This window comes from Leiobunum rupestre, chromosome 10 (assembly GCF_980474605.1).
Source record: "Leiobunum rupestre chromosome 10, qqLeiRupe1.1.hap1, whole genome shotgun sequence".
Lineage (NCBI taxonomy): Eukaryota > Metazoa > Arthropoda > Arachnida > Opiliones > Sclerosomatidae > Leiobunum > Leiobunum rupestre.
In genome coordinates this window covers 24,966,143-24,984,067 of record NC_143393.1, presented here as the reverse complement: position 1 = coordinate 24,984,067, position 17,925 = coordinate 24,966,143, and the positions used below count along the sequence as shown (strand labels likewise).

Here is a 17,925-nt window from a genome sequence, read left to right as displayed (position 1 = left end):
TTTGGTAAGTCTGGTCGAAAACCGCGGGGAAATTACCGACAGTAGCTAGCGCTTCTTGCGGTCAAAAGTGACATACAAGATTGCAGACGTCGTGGAAGCTGTGTTGCATAATTATACTCAATTTTGTGTAAATCGTCCTTACGTTTCTGATTTGGTCAAAATTTTATATTTAAATTTATTGAAAAGCTAAGATATGGCTGAAGGGACAAACCCTAACCAGAGACGAAATTCTAAAGTAAATCTTTTTGTATATTGATAATCCCTAAAAATTGACGCTTTTAAATTACAAATTAGTTTCCAAGTTTTACTACCCTTATGTTATTTGTCATGTTTGTATAGGAATTCCTCGCTCTTCCTTTGGATGAATTAAAGTTGGAAGTTAAAAATAAACAGGGGAAACTTAAAAATGTGCCCGCCCTTGTATGTTCAATCTCATAATTATAAATAAATAATTCCTTTCTAATTTATGATAAACATTTTTAGCATATTGGTTTTTCCGAAAGTCGCCTGTTTGTTCCGTATAATCCCCCACCATTATGGACATCCCAAGATTCAAAGCAGCAAGGTGAAAAAGGACCACCAGTAGTGGGAAAGTTGGCGGAGTTTGCTGACGCAACTCTCGAAGAATGGTTACAAATGACATCTTACCTAATAGAGGACCTACATTGGCTACTCAAATTACCTCATCACAGGTAATATAAAATCTATAAATTTAAAAACACACTAATCTTAGCCTCAAATATGTAGGTTTTGGTCTCAAGTCGCTTATGATGATAATGTCCATGGCTGTATTCATTCCTACCTTCAAAATGGGCCGAGACATTACGACTTGAATAATGTCTTTCAAAACAATGACATGCCTCCTAATTGGAAACCCATTTGCGCAGCTTGGCAGGAAGTACATAAACATATCTTTATGATATTCTTAAGAATGTCAACTTATAAAGAATCTAAGGTATGGACGTGCAATTTTACGCGATATGAGATAAAAGTTAAAGCTATTATTCTCACAGAAAGCTCATATTTCTCCAACCTCTTTTGGCGAGTTGATCTACGACCAATATATCTTTGACATTCCTACATTAATGAACTTGTGTATTGTATATGGCAAAGAAAACAGAGCTCTCCTGTCTAAAATGATCAACAATATTTTTACGGTGCAACCTTTGTATTATGAAGATTTATCGATGAATATCGAAGGATTTTTTCTGGTAAAATAAATCTAGTCACTTAATATTTGCGTTTAGCTAATAAATTTATTCATCCCTTTTAGGTATTTGAAAAGGTAGAAGAGAGGCTTTCCCTCAAAAATAAAATCAAAATGGACAATTTGTTCGAATTACATTCACCCATCATGAGAGTAGAGAAACATAAAATGCCTTCTAACCTTGAATTCCAAGAGGTTCAAGAATTGGTGTCTCACATAGCTGATACCATGATCACCATTAGTGCCTTTATCGATGTTTTTCCAGCTGGATGCCAAATCTTCCATTTGCATAACTTTGAACTTAGAATCGCTCTATTTTACGAGTCAGTATTCAATATTTTCGTAGATTATCTGAAAGTAATGGAACAGGAACCTAAATTATCAATGTATATATCAACAAGATATTATAAAATTATTATCTAAATGGTTTGACGAAAATTGCTTAAACTTTTTTCAGAATTTCAAAGAAATTATTACACCTAATTGATCAAGCGAGAGCAGCTGTCTTAAAAATGTTCCGTGATATTATTTTTAGTTCGTGTTTACAACCAATTTTAGAATTGAAGTAAAGGACTTTTTTAAAATTGAGATTGATAATTAATTAAAATTAGATGAACTTATTCAATATTTTCCAGTTCTAAAGGAGAGGAATATGTTGAAAGTTTCCTACAAATTACGTCAACTTGTTTAAATTACAAGAGCTTTATCTGTGATTACGAGACTAATTATCCTTTCGAAGAGGATTTGGATATGATTTCACAAACCCAAACTGAATTGTGAGTAAATTTTTCTTAGAATTAATTTTACTTGTTTATTTATATTACTCGTTTCTTTTGAAGGGATGAAACTAGGACGTCATTCATTCAAAGTAGTATTTATTCTATTATGGGTAAAAGTGACATTAAAGAACCTAGTTTGTATTTTGAAACCAAAAAAGACTGTGAAACTAAACACTTGGTACAAAATTTTATATTTTTACCCAAATTCTTTTCAAATAGTCATTAATTTCACTTTTAGGATAAATTTTTGCAAGAAACGAGTAGCTACTCTAACTTGGAAGGTGCAACTGGTGGTGATGTGAATGGAATCGAACTAGAATCTTTGATATTTACTGTCTTGGATGTTTTCCCAAATTTGGGCCAAGGATTTATCCAAGTACTATGGAATGCTATATAAAATTTTTGTATAATTTAATAGTAATTTTTGTGTATATTAAGGCTTGCCTGGAATACTTCAACTTCGAACATGAGCAAGTTATTAGCGCGCTACTTGATAATAGCCTTCCCAGTTGCCTAGACAGCTTAGACCGCAATACATCAACGTATGGGTAAGTTCAACTGAAACTCAAAAGAATAAGTTAATGGTTTCATATAATTATTATTTGTTGCAGTCCCAGTGTAAGACCCAAAGATAAGTCCTCATTTGCCAAAAATAAACCTACCTTCTCAGATTTAGCACCAGGAAGGAAAAATATATTTGATGGCGATGAATTAGATGTTTTTTCAAGAAACGAAATTGATCGTAGTAAAATTCACAAGGGAAAGTAAGCTTACATGGGTCACCAAACCATTCAATTAAAATATTTATTAATTTAATATCTGAAAATATTAGGAAAACGGATTATAGAGATGTGACATCTTTGCTGGATGACAAGAAAGATGTGCTAGCTGTGAAAGAAACATATAAGAGGTACGAAGTTACAGTGTCGGAGAGAGTCGCAGGATATCAAGATGACGTTGTCTTGCCATATAACTATGAGGATGAATATGATGATACATACGACGATATGACAACATCAGCTTGGGCCAATGATCCTCGAGCAGATGATATTGATTTAGGAAGGTTTGTAGATTATTAATTCTGAACTAAATCATTTTTGTCTTCAGCATAATGTACGAAAAAAACCTTAATTTTGGTTGTTAAAACAAATATTTATTTGGTCAACACTTCGTGGTGTACCTGCATCGTCTTCAGTTGATACAATGATAATTTGTAATTGAATTATAAAATCGGCATTTTCACATAAGAACATGTGAAACATTTAGTGTTGACAAAATTAATTTTTTGGTGCAACTCAAAATTTATTGGTTTTCTTCCTTCAATTCTTGAGTAGAATAAATTCAACTACTATTTTGTTTTTATCTTGTGTCTATTAGGAAATTCACAATACCTAGAGTTTTGAGGCCCAAAGATTACGTCGAAGACGAGGAGGATGAACAAGAGGAAGATGAAATACCACCTAACCCTAATCATATCCCGGTATATATTTAACATTGTGTTTGTGGCTTAATTTTTTATTAAATTTTGGTATCTTTTCAAGGCTGGCCAGCAAAATGCAACTAACTCTACACAGTCTTCCAGTTCACGTTCTGAACAAGGTGCGAGTACAAAATATGACCAAAGATCCAGTTCAAAAGCCTCTAGTTCAAGATATGATCAAGAGGACAGTTCAAGAGCATCTAATTCAAGATACAATCAAGGGGGTAGTTCGAGATATGGTCAGGGAGGCAATTCGAGGACATTTAATTCGAAATATGATCGAACGAGTTCAAAATATGAACAAGGGTCCACTTCAAGAACTGAGAATGAATCTAGGTCTGCGAATGGCGAAACCTCAAGTGCGGATAACAACACCCGCGAATTTAGGCCTAAGAAAGAATACACCAACGTTAAAGGTAAACCTAAGGGTCAAGGACAAGATGATAAAACATTGAACGCCCGTAAATCTAAAGAGCAGCATAAAGGTGCGTACGGTAATCACAACCGTAAAGCTCAGTCAGACCGTAAACGTAATCGTGGAATGATACCAACTTGAAATAACTGGCTAATGTACATATTTGTGTTTTTTATTTAAAATTCCTAGTAAATTACAAATTAAAAAGGTTTATAAAGTGGCAATGATCTTATTCTATTTAGAATATAAAATATCACAGCCATCAGCGTTAGTCTGTGACCTGATTTAATAAATACATTATGTTAACCCTGTTTCTACAACCAGGCTAAAGTATGTGTTACGACTCTTCACATGTCATGGCAATTTTTAAATTGGTATATATTATTAGAGGCATATATCGTTTCAAGATCGTTTCTTCCATTCGAACGGCATCCATTCGACAGGTTCCAAAATCCATTCTTGGGAAGAACCACCATTGCACTTTTGTAAGGTCAATCCCTCTGGACTGTGTTTGCTGGGAAGGTCCAAACACAAATCAGACAAGACGTGTCGGAATGTTTTCTTCTATTAATTTAAATCAAAATAGACATCCCTGGTCAATATTTTTTATATTTTACTTTAAACCCTACCAATCATCTACAATTCGTCAATGGACAATTATAGCGTTTAACTCTGGGATGTTAAAAACAAAATGAAATCATACCCATGGATCATACTTCCAATTTTGACGTTTTATTTCGATGCAGGCGAGCATCACGACGTTTGTGTCCTCTTTGCCCTCTGGAGAATCCAGGCAAGCTGACTCATCAGACATAACCCTACCATCTCTTGTGTATACCATACACTATAAGGATTTTACTTTTTAACAACGCGAAAAATGAACTCAATTGTAAACCCGGGTGGTTTTTGTTACCTGTTGGGGGTAAACTTCAATTACGCAATCCTTAAGCGGAATTTTTCCCACTGTTTGTCTCATTCCTGTTTTGCTTAGAGGCCTATTGATGCATTTCCCAGTTTTTTCGTTCCTTACCTAATAATATAACGAAACCTGGTTAAGAATATATCAAATTAAACCCTTGAACCTTCGCAAAAGACTTGCCTTTCCAAAAAACCTATTTTCAGTAGGTAGAAAATGTTCTGGCCATACTTTATCGAGATACCACTTAAAACTTTGGCACTTTAACTTTTCTCGTAATTTAATTCGCGAAGTCACGTTCAACGTCGAACGAACTTTGGCCGCCTCTTTAAGTAAAAGATATTATATTGCATGTTAGTCTAGTAACGGAAACCAGATCTGGAATATAATGGTACCAACCGTAGTTCATAGTATAAAAGAATTCTTTGTATTCGTCCATCCACACTTCCGCCACTCTGGCTAGGTTTCTGTATAGTATGGACCCAATTCCACCCTTTCCGGGGAACTTATAGGGTGACGAACGCCGAAAAACGTGTCCCACGTGTGAGCATGGGATAATCTCTATCGACCCTCCGCATTGCCAAACCTAAAAACTCAATACTTCCTATATTGATCTTGAGGATATACACGATGGTTAATACACACCCTGAAGGACATTTCCAAATTTTCACCTCCCCAGATATCCATCCCATCGTCGTAGGTCCCCATCTCTTCAAAGTATTTCTTATGAATGGCAAATAATCCACCAGCCATCACTGGCGTCCTTTGTTTTGGAGGGCAGACAGAAATTAGCACTGTTCTATGGTACCATTTTGGACCTAAAACGTACTTAAACGGTACCGTGACATCGCCGTGACGTTTCCACAACTCTTTTTCACCAATGGGAAACCAGCGAAAATGAAGTTCCCAGTTGAAGGCACCCCAGTGAAGTTCGAAGCTCTTGATATAAGCGAATGTTTCATCGTGTATGATATCGATTACGGGACATACGACTCTCGTTCTTTGTAAAATACCCCGTTAATGTTAATTTTCAGTATCGATTAAATGATATACGACCAATACTTATTTTGGGCTATCCTAGCTAGCAAAGGCTCCAACCATCCAGGCGAGCATTCGCAATGCGCATCCAGAAACGTTAAAACCTGACCGGTTGCCTGTTTCCAGCCTAATAACCGAGCTCGAATGAGACCAGTTCGGTTACCCGACCGAATAACTTTAACAGGAACAGGTAAGGTTCTAACGTAGTCTTCCAATGGCTTTTTAAGAAACTCTGGAAAGAAAAAGAAACTTTTTTGTATAGTAAATACAAAAACGAAAGAATAGGTGAGAATAACAACGGATCAAAATTGAAAAATAAATTTAATATTTAACTCATAATATTTACAAGTTCAATAATTAACTAGCTGTATAGCTGAAAGTTCAGCGATATGATGAGGTAGACAGTCTTTGCAGAGCGAGTATTGACCAGGACAAGCGGAACACATGTAACCAGTTTCTTTACGAACGCCGTTCTTGTAGCACCTTTTGCATCTTCGCCGAGGACGCGGTTTATTCGAGATAATTGGAATTAGCTGATGTAGGCTGGATTTGATATTAACGCTGTTTACGTCACATGTGGTTACGGTCATTTCGCGTCTGACTTTGATGGCCAGACGATTACTGTCCATAGAAACGATACTAATGAGTTGGTTGTTAGCGGAATTGAGACAGCGATCGTTCGTTTCTTCCAGAAGCAACTTGACGAAATCGTGTCGGAACTCCAACAAACTTTCTCCCGATTCGCTGGACCTTTCGCGGTTGTATCTTCGGTTAAGCGAATACGCGGTATTGACGGTTAAATTTATAACGTCCACCAAAACTCGGGAACTCCACGACAACTTGTTCCAAGTAGGGCATCGTGGTCCAAAGTCAACGGTGACGCTAAAAACGTTATCGAAATCCAGTTCTTCAATGCGATCTCTATTCTTCAAGAAATTAACCAGCAGGATTTCTTTGCAACCGACGTGATCGGCGATGTCCACAAGTTTAATATCCACTTCGTAGAACATCCAATTACTGCTAACCCTGGCGGTTGTCACCGCTCGGTTCAACGATAAGTCTTTGGAGTGTATAATCAGATCGGCGCTGACGTACACGTCGCCGTGGTTAAGCAGTTTCCCGAAGCCAGAGCCCATTTTTAAGAGTTCCAAGATAACATCCACGTTGGATTGCGTTTCCGCCTCATTCTTAATTAAGATTTTCAAGATCATGCCGTCGCTTTCAGCCAAAACGTACAAGGATCCTTCAACTTTAGTTCTTGAACTATCGAAGTAACGACGTACGCCAACTTTCCCGCGCCAAGTACGTCCGTGGTACTGTATTTTGGAATGGCAGAATTCCTCCAAAGACCCGTTGATGGCTTCGGCGAAAGTCTTCCAATATTCGTCACCGTCGTCGCACAAAATCATTTCTTTAAACTGATCCATTTTCATGTGTTTTGTCCACAAAGGCGCGTAGAAAATGCGGTCCGGTTGCCAATAAGACGCCAATTCGGGCATTTTTGTGACTCCCATTTGAATTAGTAGCGCCAGATATATCTTGGCATCTACGGGCGAACCGCCGTAAGTTTCCCAAATACCCTTGCATTCCACCATTTCGTACACAGTCTCCGTGAAGAACAAAGAAACCCAGTCTTTTTGCGAATACGTGACCGACAAGACGTTATTCACTTGAGCTCTATGGTTGGGGTCGTCGTGGAATAGAAAGGAATTGTATAAGCCCAAATCGAAGTTTCCGCCCTGACCATCGGACGCGTTTTCATTTCTCGGATCTTGAAATCGAGGCAGACCGTCACTAAAAGGGTTTAGATCTTCAGCCACGGCGTCCAATTCCTCTATTCTCGTAGCTACCACTTTGAAATTCTTTAATTTAACTCTGTTATTATTATTGGGTATTTGCGTGGCATCTTCCGAATTTTCTAAGAATTAAGTAAATTTGTTAGGGCTATAAAATATTATTTATCTTTTTCATTAAGTACGAGTTGTACCTTGTAAAATTTCCGAAGGTGACCTTTCTTCCATATATTCTTCGGGGGTATCGTCTATTATGACGCTAAAGTCGGACTGTTGCTCGGAATCATCGAGCGGCCGCGGCTCCGTCTTGATGAAGGAAACACTCGTATCCGTGGTCCAACGACTGCCATGTTTATTTGGCCGTGGCGCGTTCGAAGTACGTTGCTTATCGGTCCTGGTTGACGGGTTTTTAGACATATCCTAGCCTACGTTTCTCACCTCACTAAATTATTAGTTATTTGTCGGGTATTCATTGATCAAAAACAAGCGCTATCTTTAACCATTAACATATCTAGCACATTTCCGCAGAAATCTAACAAAGGAGCTTTTAAACGATAAAAACCAGCCAACACGACATTCCCCCAAAATTCGATCGATTCTGACTCAAAGACGCGAAGCAAGGCGTGACGCTTTCTGACGCCCTGAAAAACAGGTCTAGCGCATGACGTGTTCGCGCGTCTGGTAGGGGATTGGACGATTTAATACGCTTATTCCCCCCTTTCGTATCCAGGACGTCAAAAGTAAAAACATCAATACTCGCGACAAAATCAACCCCGAAATCGGACAGTGTTAATTAATAAGCCAATTCCAATGCTAAAGCAACCTGTTTTAAATATTATTTACAAAAAAATGACTTACTTCTGTCGCTCGCGTCGTCCACCAAAAGGATTTCTTTCAGTAACGGACGGGGTGATCTCTGAATTACGCTGTGTACCGTCCGTAGTAAGGTTGACCACGCTTCATTATGGAAGACAATTATGACACTTGTATCAGGAAGTTCAAAGGTCGGAGGGTAACTCAAGTCGCGACACCTTTGACGAAGAATAAGGATATGTTGTATCCGATAACAAAAATATCGCAGTCCATTTATTTACTTTTCTTTACGGACGTCCAAAAGCGAGCGATTTAGAGCGATCCGATCACTCGCTAAAATATTAAAGCGATTTATTTTGAAGAATTTGTGCATTTTTGAGTTTTCATGAGGCCCCATGTGAACCGGTTGTCCCTTCTCACCGGCGTTGAGTAAAGGAGAATAGTTATTTCTGTCAAGAAGTTCTGGAAATAAGGATAAAATATTGATTTTATAACGAAATTATATATGACTAGATATTTGTATACCTTGAGTTAAATTAGAGCCGCTTTCCCAAGGTAAATCGTTGCCAACATAATGACCCACAATGACGTGAATTCCCTTCTTGTCGATATACTCCTTTTGCCTGTTCGTTTTGCGAATCATCACCATAACGTCTTGATCTTCAACGTTTCCGCTTGATTTTACGTACAACAGTAGAGTGACTAGCGTTATAAGGGCCGGGAGGGATAGGACCGCCGTAGTCAACCGCAAACGTCTACGGCAAACGCGAAAGCAGAACATAATTTTTTCTTTTTTCGTCACATCTGATATCGGAATATCTGTAAATAAAAACAACGTAACTAAATTAATTAACCTATCAAATTGTTCGTATCTTTGAACGTCTTGACTTAACATTTTGAATGCCGGGAGTTTTTTTTAAGTAGTCTAAGCCTCGGTTGTCGTTTCGCTTTAAGATATAGTGAATGGGCATTTAAATATGGCGGTAATTTTGGCTAAAGGAATTCCCTTGGTAAAACTACTCCCAAATATTTCAACATAATTACTATTTAAATATTACTACCAAAATCGCTTTAATTGGAATTTTAGTATCCAAATAAACTACCCAGTTATAAAATGTTTAATCGCCAAAAGAATCCACCGAATTTTTGTTTCAAGCGAAAACCAGATTGAGAAGGAAAAGTGCCCGCCCCTGTGACGTAAAATACTTTCGACCATGAAGACGAAATTATGACTATAGCTCGTTTCAATCTCAACGTGTTATACTAGAAACGGTATATGGTCGTATCCCTGAAATTAAAATGTTTGGACAATGCTATATCATAGTTCAAAAAACTGATTGTAGGCGTAGAAAACGTGTAAATAAGCCTTGCAAAATCGAAAGGCCACAATGATAATCCTCTATAAAGTTTCAAGCAATAGGTTTTTAAAATTATTGCTTTTATAAGTAGTTCCTTAAAAATCAACGAAGTTAAATAATGGATTAAATCAGTGGCTCTAAAACTGCGTACGGCGGAATAATTTTGAAAAACAGATGTATTAATAACCACTTAACACTATCTTGTGTATAAACTTTCTTATATTTGATCGGAGCTTCCACATTTTTAGTTTAGTCTAACATTTAATCAGTTCTTCGCAAGCCCTTTAATACCAATATTTATATTTTACATGTAAAAATAATGGCGAATTGACTGATCGATGGTTGTAGTTCCGCGAGGAAAATGGTTGAATTAAATAACTAGCAATGCAAGATTTTTAATTAATCGAAGTGTCTGTGAGAGAGTTTAACTACGAATAATGACAAAAAAGGTATGGTGCATCAAGAGCCCTTCGCACAGCGGCGCAGGCTATCACCACTTTAAATGAAGGAAACCGAGAAAATTTCCTTTTATATTCGAGCAGATCCGGGGAGACGGATTGTAGCCGTGCCAAATCAACCAATCGCGAAACTGTTTAAAATAACCATTCGCTGGAAAGCCAGATTGTGACGTCATTTCGTTGGTTTGACGAATCACAACTCGATCCGTTTTTCAATCCCCTGTTTCCATATAAATACCGAGTGACGGCCTTTTTTCTGTTCAATAAGATTCCTCACAAGTACTCAGATTAGTACGGCGTTTTCGTATTGATATTCATAATTTTGTGTGAAAATGAGTGGACGTGGTAAAGGTGGAAAAGTGAAGGCGAAGTCAAAGACTAGGTCATCTCGGGCCGGACTTCAATTTCCTGTTGGCAGGATACATCGTCTGTTACGCAAAGGAAATTACGCTGGTATGTGGGAATAAGTTTTAAAATAATTCAACTTAAGATATTTACATAACATAATTTTTTTATATTATGAATAGAACGAGTTGGAGCTGGTGCTCCTGTTTATTTGGCGGCGGTATTGGAGTATCTGGCTGCTGAAGTACTGGAGTTGGCTGGTAACGCCGCCCGTGATAACAAAAAAACCCGTATCATTCCCAGACATTTACAACTGGCCATCAGAAATGACGAAGAATTGAATAAGCTACTCTCTGGGGTCACTATTGCCCAAGGTAAATACGATCTTTGCATTAATTCCGCTAGATTCGTAAGAATAGAAAATAATTTATCATTTATTTAAAGGTGGTGTACTCCCCAACATCCAAGCGGTTCTGTTGCCCAAAAAGACTGAGAAAAAATAAAAGCGTTTTAACTCGCTTGTAAAATATAAAGCCATCCTGTACATCTCATTTTTAATTAAGGCGCTTTGATGTTTCTATGGTCTATAGTAAGAAATTTGAATCTACAACTGAAAGAACTGGTTTTTAAATCGACTTGTATATACGTGTGAAGTTTGGATTTCATATTCGGTGACTGTACATATTCATCCTTATTTGGTATTAAAAATTATTTATCAACTGAATACTTGGTATTCTTCATTATTTCTATAGACTCTTAAAGCGGGGAAATTGGGAAAAATTTAAATAAATTAATGTAGCTAGGGTATAAAATAATTTGTACAATATTCCATCAACTGATTTACAGAAGGATTACAGGGTTCATACATGACCTGGGAAAGTCAGGGAATTTGAAAATGATTCCTAATGGTTGGGGAATTTTAAAATGGTACAAATAAAAGTAAGGGAATTTTAAAACGACCCCAAAAAAATCCGGCAAATAAATTTTTGAAAGATGTATTGAAGATACATAATAAATATTTTTCCAGATTTTAACTCGAAACATCAATTTATGCTACAAAAATGGTCAGGGAAATTTTGTACGAACCCTGGATTAATATTTTTTATAGAACAAGTTTTTAAATTCCGGAAATTATTTAGATAATATTAGCCTAGCTGATTATTATACCAGCTCCTATATTTGCGGAATTTTTTTAACTTCACCTTTCTTTCATCGACATCTACAAAGAAAGAATTAAATTTAGGCTCACTCAACCTTATTGAACCCTGGATATAACTTGAAACCTATATATTCCTCTAATTGTAATGAAATTTATCCTATGTTTTGGAAAATCTCATAAATGACTAAAGATTTTTAATAATTCGTGTTGACACTTTGCCCAAAGTTACCATTTTAGGCTCAAGTCATCTAGTAACTTCCTTGTGCTGACTTTAATAACAAAATTTAAATCACTAACATTCTGTGTTAATTCTGCCCACATTAAGACTTCAGTAGTTCCTATAATAACTTTTCTAATTTTAGTAGCTGAATGCTACCATAGCCTATTAGATAATCTAATAGATAACAACCTAGTAATGATTTGCATTAATCTCTCCAATTTCAAAAATCTTTAAATGCAGTTAATTTTACTCCTTTCGTTGTTAAATATTACTTAAGTTAGCCTTAAAGAATTGCCCCAATATTAGTAAAAGTTAACTCTTGTTATCAGCTGTAATAACTATCTAAATAGAAAGAAAGAAAGCAAATTTACAAAATGTACTTTAACGTACAAAATAAAAGTTTATTGGATAAATAATTTACCATTTAAGATAAAAAGAGTACAAAATAATGAATGTCAAGGAAATGAAAAGACGTTCCATCCCTCAAATGACCAATACATTTTTAGTTAAAACCTTGAATCCATAATTTGGGTAGCCCTTAAAAGGGCTGTTTTTTCTTTTGGTTTAAAAACTGGTGGCGATGGGCTGAATGTTTTTAACCGCCGAAACCGTAGAGGGTACGTCCTTGGCGTTTCAATGCGTAAACGACGTCCATAGCAGTTACGGTCTTCCTCTTGGCGTGCTCGGTGTAGGTGACAGCATCCCGGATAACGTTTTCCAAAAACACTTTTAAGACGCCACGGGTTTCTTCGTAGATCAGACCAGAAATACGTTTGACACCACCACGGCGAGCCAGACGACGAATAGCGGGCTTGGTAATTCCCTGGATGTTATCTCGCAAAACTTTCCTATGACGCTTGGCGCCTCCTTTGCCGAGACCCTTGCCTCCTTTACCACGGCCAGACATGACTCAAGATAGGTTAACGGATAGAAAACGGACGTTGGTACTCTATGAACGAGAGAACGATTCTGATACTGCTTGGGCCGTTTCGGGCGTATTTATACGCCTGAGAGCGCGGACCGAGGAGAACCAGTCGTCGTTCAATCCGTTTGGTGATTTTTCGCGATAAAAAGCTGCTGCATACGAAAGTACCCTTTGTTTTTTAATAGGCGAATATCAAAACAAAATGTATAATAAAATATAATTTATGATAATTAAATTTTACGGACATAATTATAAATATGTAATAAATAAGAAAATAACATTTTTTATTTCGTACAATAATGGTATTTTGGAAGAAATATGTACATCCAAAAAATAACAACTATTATTTAGTATTTAATAAGCAATATTAATATTTTTAATAAGAAAGATGCGAGGGTGTTTTTGATAATATAAATTAATATTAAGTTTCCACGAGGCAACACTTTTAATTCCTGAGTTATTGAAAGTAAACAATAAAACGCTGAAAATAATTCACTTTCAATTCATCTGTTGGATATTTTAATTACTTGTACAACCACGGCTTATTCATAATCGGAAATTAGGCCATTATTGCAGAAATTAATCAATTTACTAATTATTTAATTAAATTAAAAGTAAGTGGAAGCATTTCATCAGTATATAATTGTTTAAACCTAGGAAAAACTGAATGTTTATTGTTTATCATGTAAAAGCACGTAAACAAGCATAATAGCCCTCATAATGTAGAGGTAGTGTCGTGCGTGGAAATGTAATTTTGAAATTGGGGGATCTTAAAATTCATTTTGCACGTGAAATACGACGCCATCTTAGGGCTTGTTCCAGGGATGATATTTACTATGTTCCATAATATTTCGCTTGTTCCGTGGTAGTATGGCTACTCTTTCAAGTTTCTACTCCTCATCAAAAGCCAGCACCGTAACCAGGATTTGATTTCAGTGGGGGGCACGCAATGGAAACAAATAAAAAATAAATAAAAATTTGTGCATAGAACCATACGTTTCAGGGGGGGCACGGCCCGAGCGCCCCCCCCCCTCCTGGTTACGGCCCTGTCAAAAGCAGTGCAGTAAAAAGAGAAAACAAAGAGAGAAAACTGATAAAATTATCTGCTATCCAGAATTTATTTCAATGGGAAAATATTTTTACCCTAAATCGAACTATTCGCCCTCTCGGAATTGGTGTAAAATGACGACATAGGATTACTCTTCTTATCCTACTCCGAAATCCTAGAACAGACGAAAATAACCACCTAATGTTTGTTTTCACAATAAATGGGGGAGGTCGGATACAAAAATTTTGATTTATGAATAGCTAAATATGAAATGCAGATAATAATTCATATGAAAGGTAAATATTTAATTAAACATTAAAAGTGAAATGAAACTATTGAGAAAAAATGAAGCTTGAAATTACATTTATTATAGTCAAAATATCTACTATAGCTATAAACTCCAAAATTTAGAAATATGTTAACGTTAACTGCTGCATCATAGGTAAAAGTGCAGTTTTTCAGCGAGCGGATTGAAAACCAGTTTTATAGGCCAATGAAAAGGAGAGCTAAGGTGTCCAATCAGGGGGAAGAAAATACATAATAAACTCCTATTGGACGATTCCAACGATGACGTAGGGGGTTTTAAAAATAAACCGGGAGGCCACGTGCTCAGTCTCGGAATAAAAATAACGACTGAAAAATGTAAAATAGGTAGTAAACTATTTACGTAAGCTTGGATTTAGGACGGTAATAACTGAAATAACAAATTGGAAATTAATTTAAAAAGATGTATTTAATGACTGTGTAATAAATACAATGAATTTTCTCCGTAACATTTTTACACCAGATGACAACTAAAATCTTTCTTTAAAATAAACCGCTGGCTTACATAGTAAGCATTATTTACAATATCCTATTTACATTTAAAATGAAAAGTTTATATCAGCTATCCTGGTACTGCTCTTATGATGACCAACACAATACATTTTTTCGGTGAGAACGTTTCTCAAAATGGGGTAGCCCTTAAAAGGGCTGTTTTTTTTTTCAACTTTTTCTTTTTTTTTTTTAGAAAAAATTTACTTTTTGGCCGCGGCTTTCTTGGCTGGGGCCTTAGCTTTCTTCACTTTCGGAGACTTTGGCTTGGTGGCCTTCGCCTTCTTAGGTTTCGCAGCCTTTATTTTCTTGGGAGATTTAGGCACTACCTTAGCCTTGGCAGGAGGGGCCTTAGGCTTAGCGGCGACGGTCTTCTTCTCAACAGTCTTTTTGGCTTTGGGCGCAGCTTTCTTAGCGGCGGTTTTAGGCTTGGCTGCTGGTTTCTTCACCTTTGGTTTGTCACCCTCGGCACCCTTGCTTCCAGCGCCCAATCGGAAGGAACCGGTTGCACCTTTTCCTTTGGTCTGGACAAGAGCTCCTTTCTCAACGGCGGACTTCAAATACTTCTTGATGAAGGGAGACATGCGTTCGACATCAACTTTGTAGTTGGCGGCGATGTATTTCTTGATGGCCTGAAGAGAGGAACCTCCGCGTTCCTTGAGAGTGGAGATTGAAGTGTTGACCATGATAGCGATTTTAGGATGAGCGGGAGCATCCCTGGACTTCTTGATCTTTGAAACGCCAGCGGCTTTTTTACCCCTTCTAGGAGCCTTCGGAGACGCGGCAGCAGGAGGAGTAGCAACGGCAGTTTCTTCGGACATCTCGATAACTAAGTTTAACGGAACGGAAGCAAACGCAACTGTAGTCAGTCTAGCAACGAACAGAATTGGTTAGCCGGCACTCTCTCCTCTCCGGTTTTATAGGAGAGCGCGGACCTCGAGGAGTCAGGCGGCGGTAAACGCCATATCGAAATTGTCTCCCAGCGCGCTTTCTGCCCCGCGAAACCGGCGAGCGATGTGTTTCCTAACTCGAATCAACACACAATAAACTTGCGTAGGAACCAATTAAGATAATGACAATTATTTTAATTTAATCACGATAGTTTAAGCCTATTGTAGGCCAAGTTTCGTATCCGTAGCTTTAGCCGTTCATTTTATATAAATGCGTAAACAAAACGATACGCCTTAGCAAAATGCCACACGAGGATTATAATTAACATTTTTACCACAATTAACGGTTTAATTAAGTCAATGAGACTTTAAAAATAAACTCTGAAATCATCTTAACGTATCACTTTAGTTTTATTTTTTTTAAAAGCGCGAAACGTGGGAGAAAATATTTATAAAACAGACCCATGTAAGCACACCAACTGCCATAACACTACCCTCCATAGCCGGATTCATTTATTTTTTAATCAAATTTAATCGTGTTTTATAGAAAAATAAACTAGATAGAAATTTTCAACTGAGTTGAAACTATATTGTCAAATTATTTCAGCTCTTAAATCGGATTATTTGTCATTCAAATAAAATAAAAACTGTAACCCATTGCTAAGCCTAACCGAAAAATAATGTTAAATATGGCTACTGATACCTTGAAAGTTACGTTATTTTTAAAATTAAATTTTATTTATTTAATCAAGAACTTAGATTGGGTAATTCCGTAAAAAATTAGGATAATGGATTACACGTTATTTTACTCCAAAAACGTGGTTTTATTAATTATTTTTACCGGAAAACCGCGGAACACAATTCGGATTTGCTGCAAAGATGAAGGAGAGTTTTGGCATGGAGAAATCTGTTTGGGATGCCGTTTTGATCGCCATGAATGTTGATTATTTTATTCCAATTAAATTTAATTAACAGGGGTAAGTGGTTGTATAAGTCATATATACATTTGCGGTAGAAATAGTTATCGATTGAAAATGATTCAATTCTATTTTTAAACGTTCATTTCCCTTTATTCCGTACAATGAAGTTGGGCATCATTTCGAAAGGTTCTCCAAAAGGACGCCATTTTTATTCCAAATGACGCTAGTTATTTTTAGACTGGCCCGGATAAAATTCTCGTAAAATAATACTTAAATGTTCGTGAACGAAAGAGTATAATGATTTTGTACGTTATTTCATAATGATTAATATAATTGTTTCTTAGTTTTTATAATAAATTTCGTGTAAGTTATGATAAACCAAAAACATTCAGTTTTCTCAGGTTTAAATAATTTTTTTAAACAATTATGCAATGATGAAATGCTTCCACATATTCTTAATTTAATAAAATAATTAGTAAAATGATTAATTTCCGCGATCATGGCCCAATTTCCGATGATAGATAAAGCACGGTTATACAAGTAATTAAAATATTCAAAAGATGAATTGAAGGTGAATTATTTTCAGCGTTTTATTGTTTACTTTCGATAACTCTCAGGAATTAAAAGTGTTGCCTTATGGAAAGTGCGATCTTCATTCGAGTTGCAATGAACTCGAAGTATTCGCTCTCCAACATTACTCCCTCCCTAGTCAAAAAAACCCAATGTAAATTAAATCGTTCGGTCGAAAGGATTAGAAGTAAATTCATTTATACCTCGAGCTGAGCGTTAAGCTAATGAAAACTAGGTCAACTTGATCTACAACGTTTTTGATGACTTCAAAATATACTTTTTGCTACCGTTTTCTAAAATGTGGTCTTATGAAAATAGTGCCAAACGTAAAGTTACTAAAGTGGTTAAGTGATTTCCGAATTAGCTTTACCAAAGAATGTTAAAGTGCTTAGTTTCGGATGCCTGCAGTGGCGTAGCCAGAAATTCCTCAAGGGGGGGGTCGAAGTATGTGAATGTTAAGAGGGGGTCGAGAAGGGGGTGGAAATTTAGTACAGTCAAAGGTAGACCCAAGGGGGAGGGGTTTGGACACGGAAACCCCCCCTTGTCTACGCCACTGGATGCCTGTAATCGTTGTACAGATTTTTTAGTCGGTTGCTCTTCGTTAAGCCCCGACGGTATTAACTACCTGAGTGGCCCGTTTCTGAACACTTCCCACCCGAATAAGTACAGTTATCTCCAGTAGCTGGGCCAGGATTTGGTTGGGGCGGGGAGTGCAGCACACAATTAAAATATAAGTAAAATCATTGTGAGTACAACCATAAGTTTCGGGGCAGGGGGG

At 36.8% G+C, this 17,925-nt stretch overlaps 5 protein-coding genes across 7 annotated transcripts; 2 read left to right on the top strand and 3 right to left on the bottom strand.

The window, feature by feature from the left end:
- On the top strand, positions 1-4,105 carry LOC149925160 (activating signal cointegrator 1 complex subunit 2). Its single transcript, XM_090161394.1, has 16 exons — positions 1-100; positions 187-235; positions 340-420; positions 484-692; positions 748-955; positions 1,014-1,211; positions 1,274-1,593; positions 1,665-1,772; positions 1,843-1,983; positions 2,047-2,164; positions 2,225-2,362; positions 2,425-2,534; positions 2,598-2,750; positions 2,819-3,049; positions 3,364-3,466; positions 3,528-4,105. Exons 2-16 carry the CDS (start codon positions 194-196, stop codon positions 4,020-4,022), a joined length of 2,655 nt encoding a protein of 884 aa, XP_090017520.1. The 5' UTR covers positions 1-100; positions 187-193; the 3' UTR covers positions 4,023-4,105.
- Positions 4,038-9,674, bottom strand: LOC149925159 (polypeptide N-acetylgalactosaminyltransferase 1-like). Of its 3 annotated transcripts, none has more exons than XM_090161395.1 (12): positions 9,335-9,674; positions 8,967-9,260; positions 8,723-8,903; positions 8,487-8,659; positions 5,860-6,067; positions 5,627-5,797; positions 5,443-5,560; positions 5,197-5,383; positions 4,981-5,123; positions 4,795-4,911; positions 4,585-4,725; positions 4,038-4,445 (listed from the first exon to the last, which is right to left on the bottom strand). In XM_090161395.1, exons 2-12 carry the CDS (start codon positions 9,220-9,222, stop codon positions 4,284-4,286), a joined length of 1,857 nt encoding a protein of 618 aa, XP_090017521.1. In that variant the 5' UTR covers positions 9,223-9,260; positions 9,335-9,674; the 3' UTR covers positions 4,038-4,283. The 3 variants fall into 3 exon arrangements, with proteins under 3 accessions (XP_090017521.1, XP_090017522.1, XP_090017523.1); XM_090161396.1 differs by having other exon boundaries at positions 9,545-9,664; XM_090161397.1 differs by lacking the exons at positions 4,038-4,445; positions 4,585-4,725; positions 4,795-4,911; ... (6 more) ...; positions 8,967-9,260; positions 9,335-9,674 and adding exons at positions 6,182-7,753; positions 7,823-8,463 and having other exon boundaries at positions 6,042-6,067.
- Positions 9,675-10,510: 836 nt separating this feature from the next.
- LOC149925158 (histone H2A-like) lies at positions 10,511-11,326 on the top strand. The gene is made up of 3 exons (XM_090161996.1): positions 10,511-10,710; positions 10,785-10,976; positions 11,047-11,326. Exons 1-3 carry the CDS (start codon positions 10,590-10,592, stop codon positions 11,103-11,105), a joined length of 372 nt encoding a protein of 123 aa, XP_090018122.1. The 5' UTR covers positions 10,511-10,589; the 3' UTR covers positions 11,106-11,326.
- A 1,021-nt stretch (positions 11,327-12,347) lies between these two features.
- On the bottom strand, positions 12,348-12,964 carry LOC149925157 (histone H4). The gene has a single exon (XM_090159857.1). It carries the CDS (start codon positions 12,886-12,888, stop codon positions 12,577-12,579), a length of 312 nt encoding a protein of 103 aa, XP_090015983.1. The 5' UTR covers positions 12,889-12,964; the 3' UTR covers positions 12,348-12,576.
- Positions 12,965-14,668: 1,704 nt separating this feature from the next.
- On the bottom strand, positions 14,669-15,669 carry LOC149925156 (histone H1-like). The gene has a single exon (XM_090160746.1). The coding sequence runs from the start codon at positions 15,586-15,588 to the stop codon at positions 14,971-14,973; it is 618 nt and encodes a 205-aa protein (XP_090016872.1). The 5' UTR covers positions 15,589-15,669; the 3' UTR covers positions 14,669-14,970.
- Positions 15,670-17,925: the final 2,256 nt, after the last annotated feature.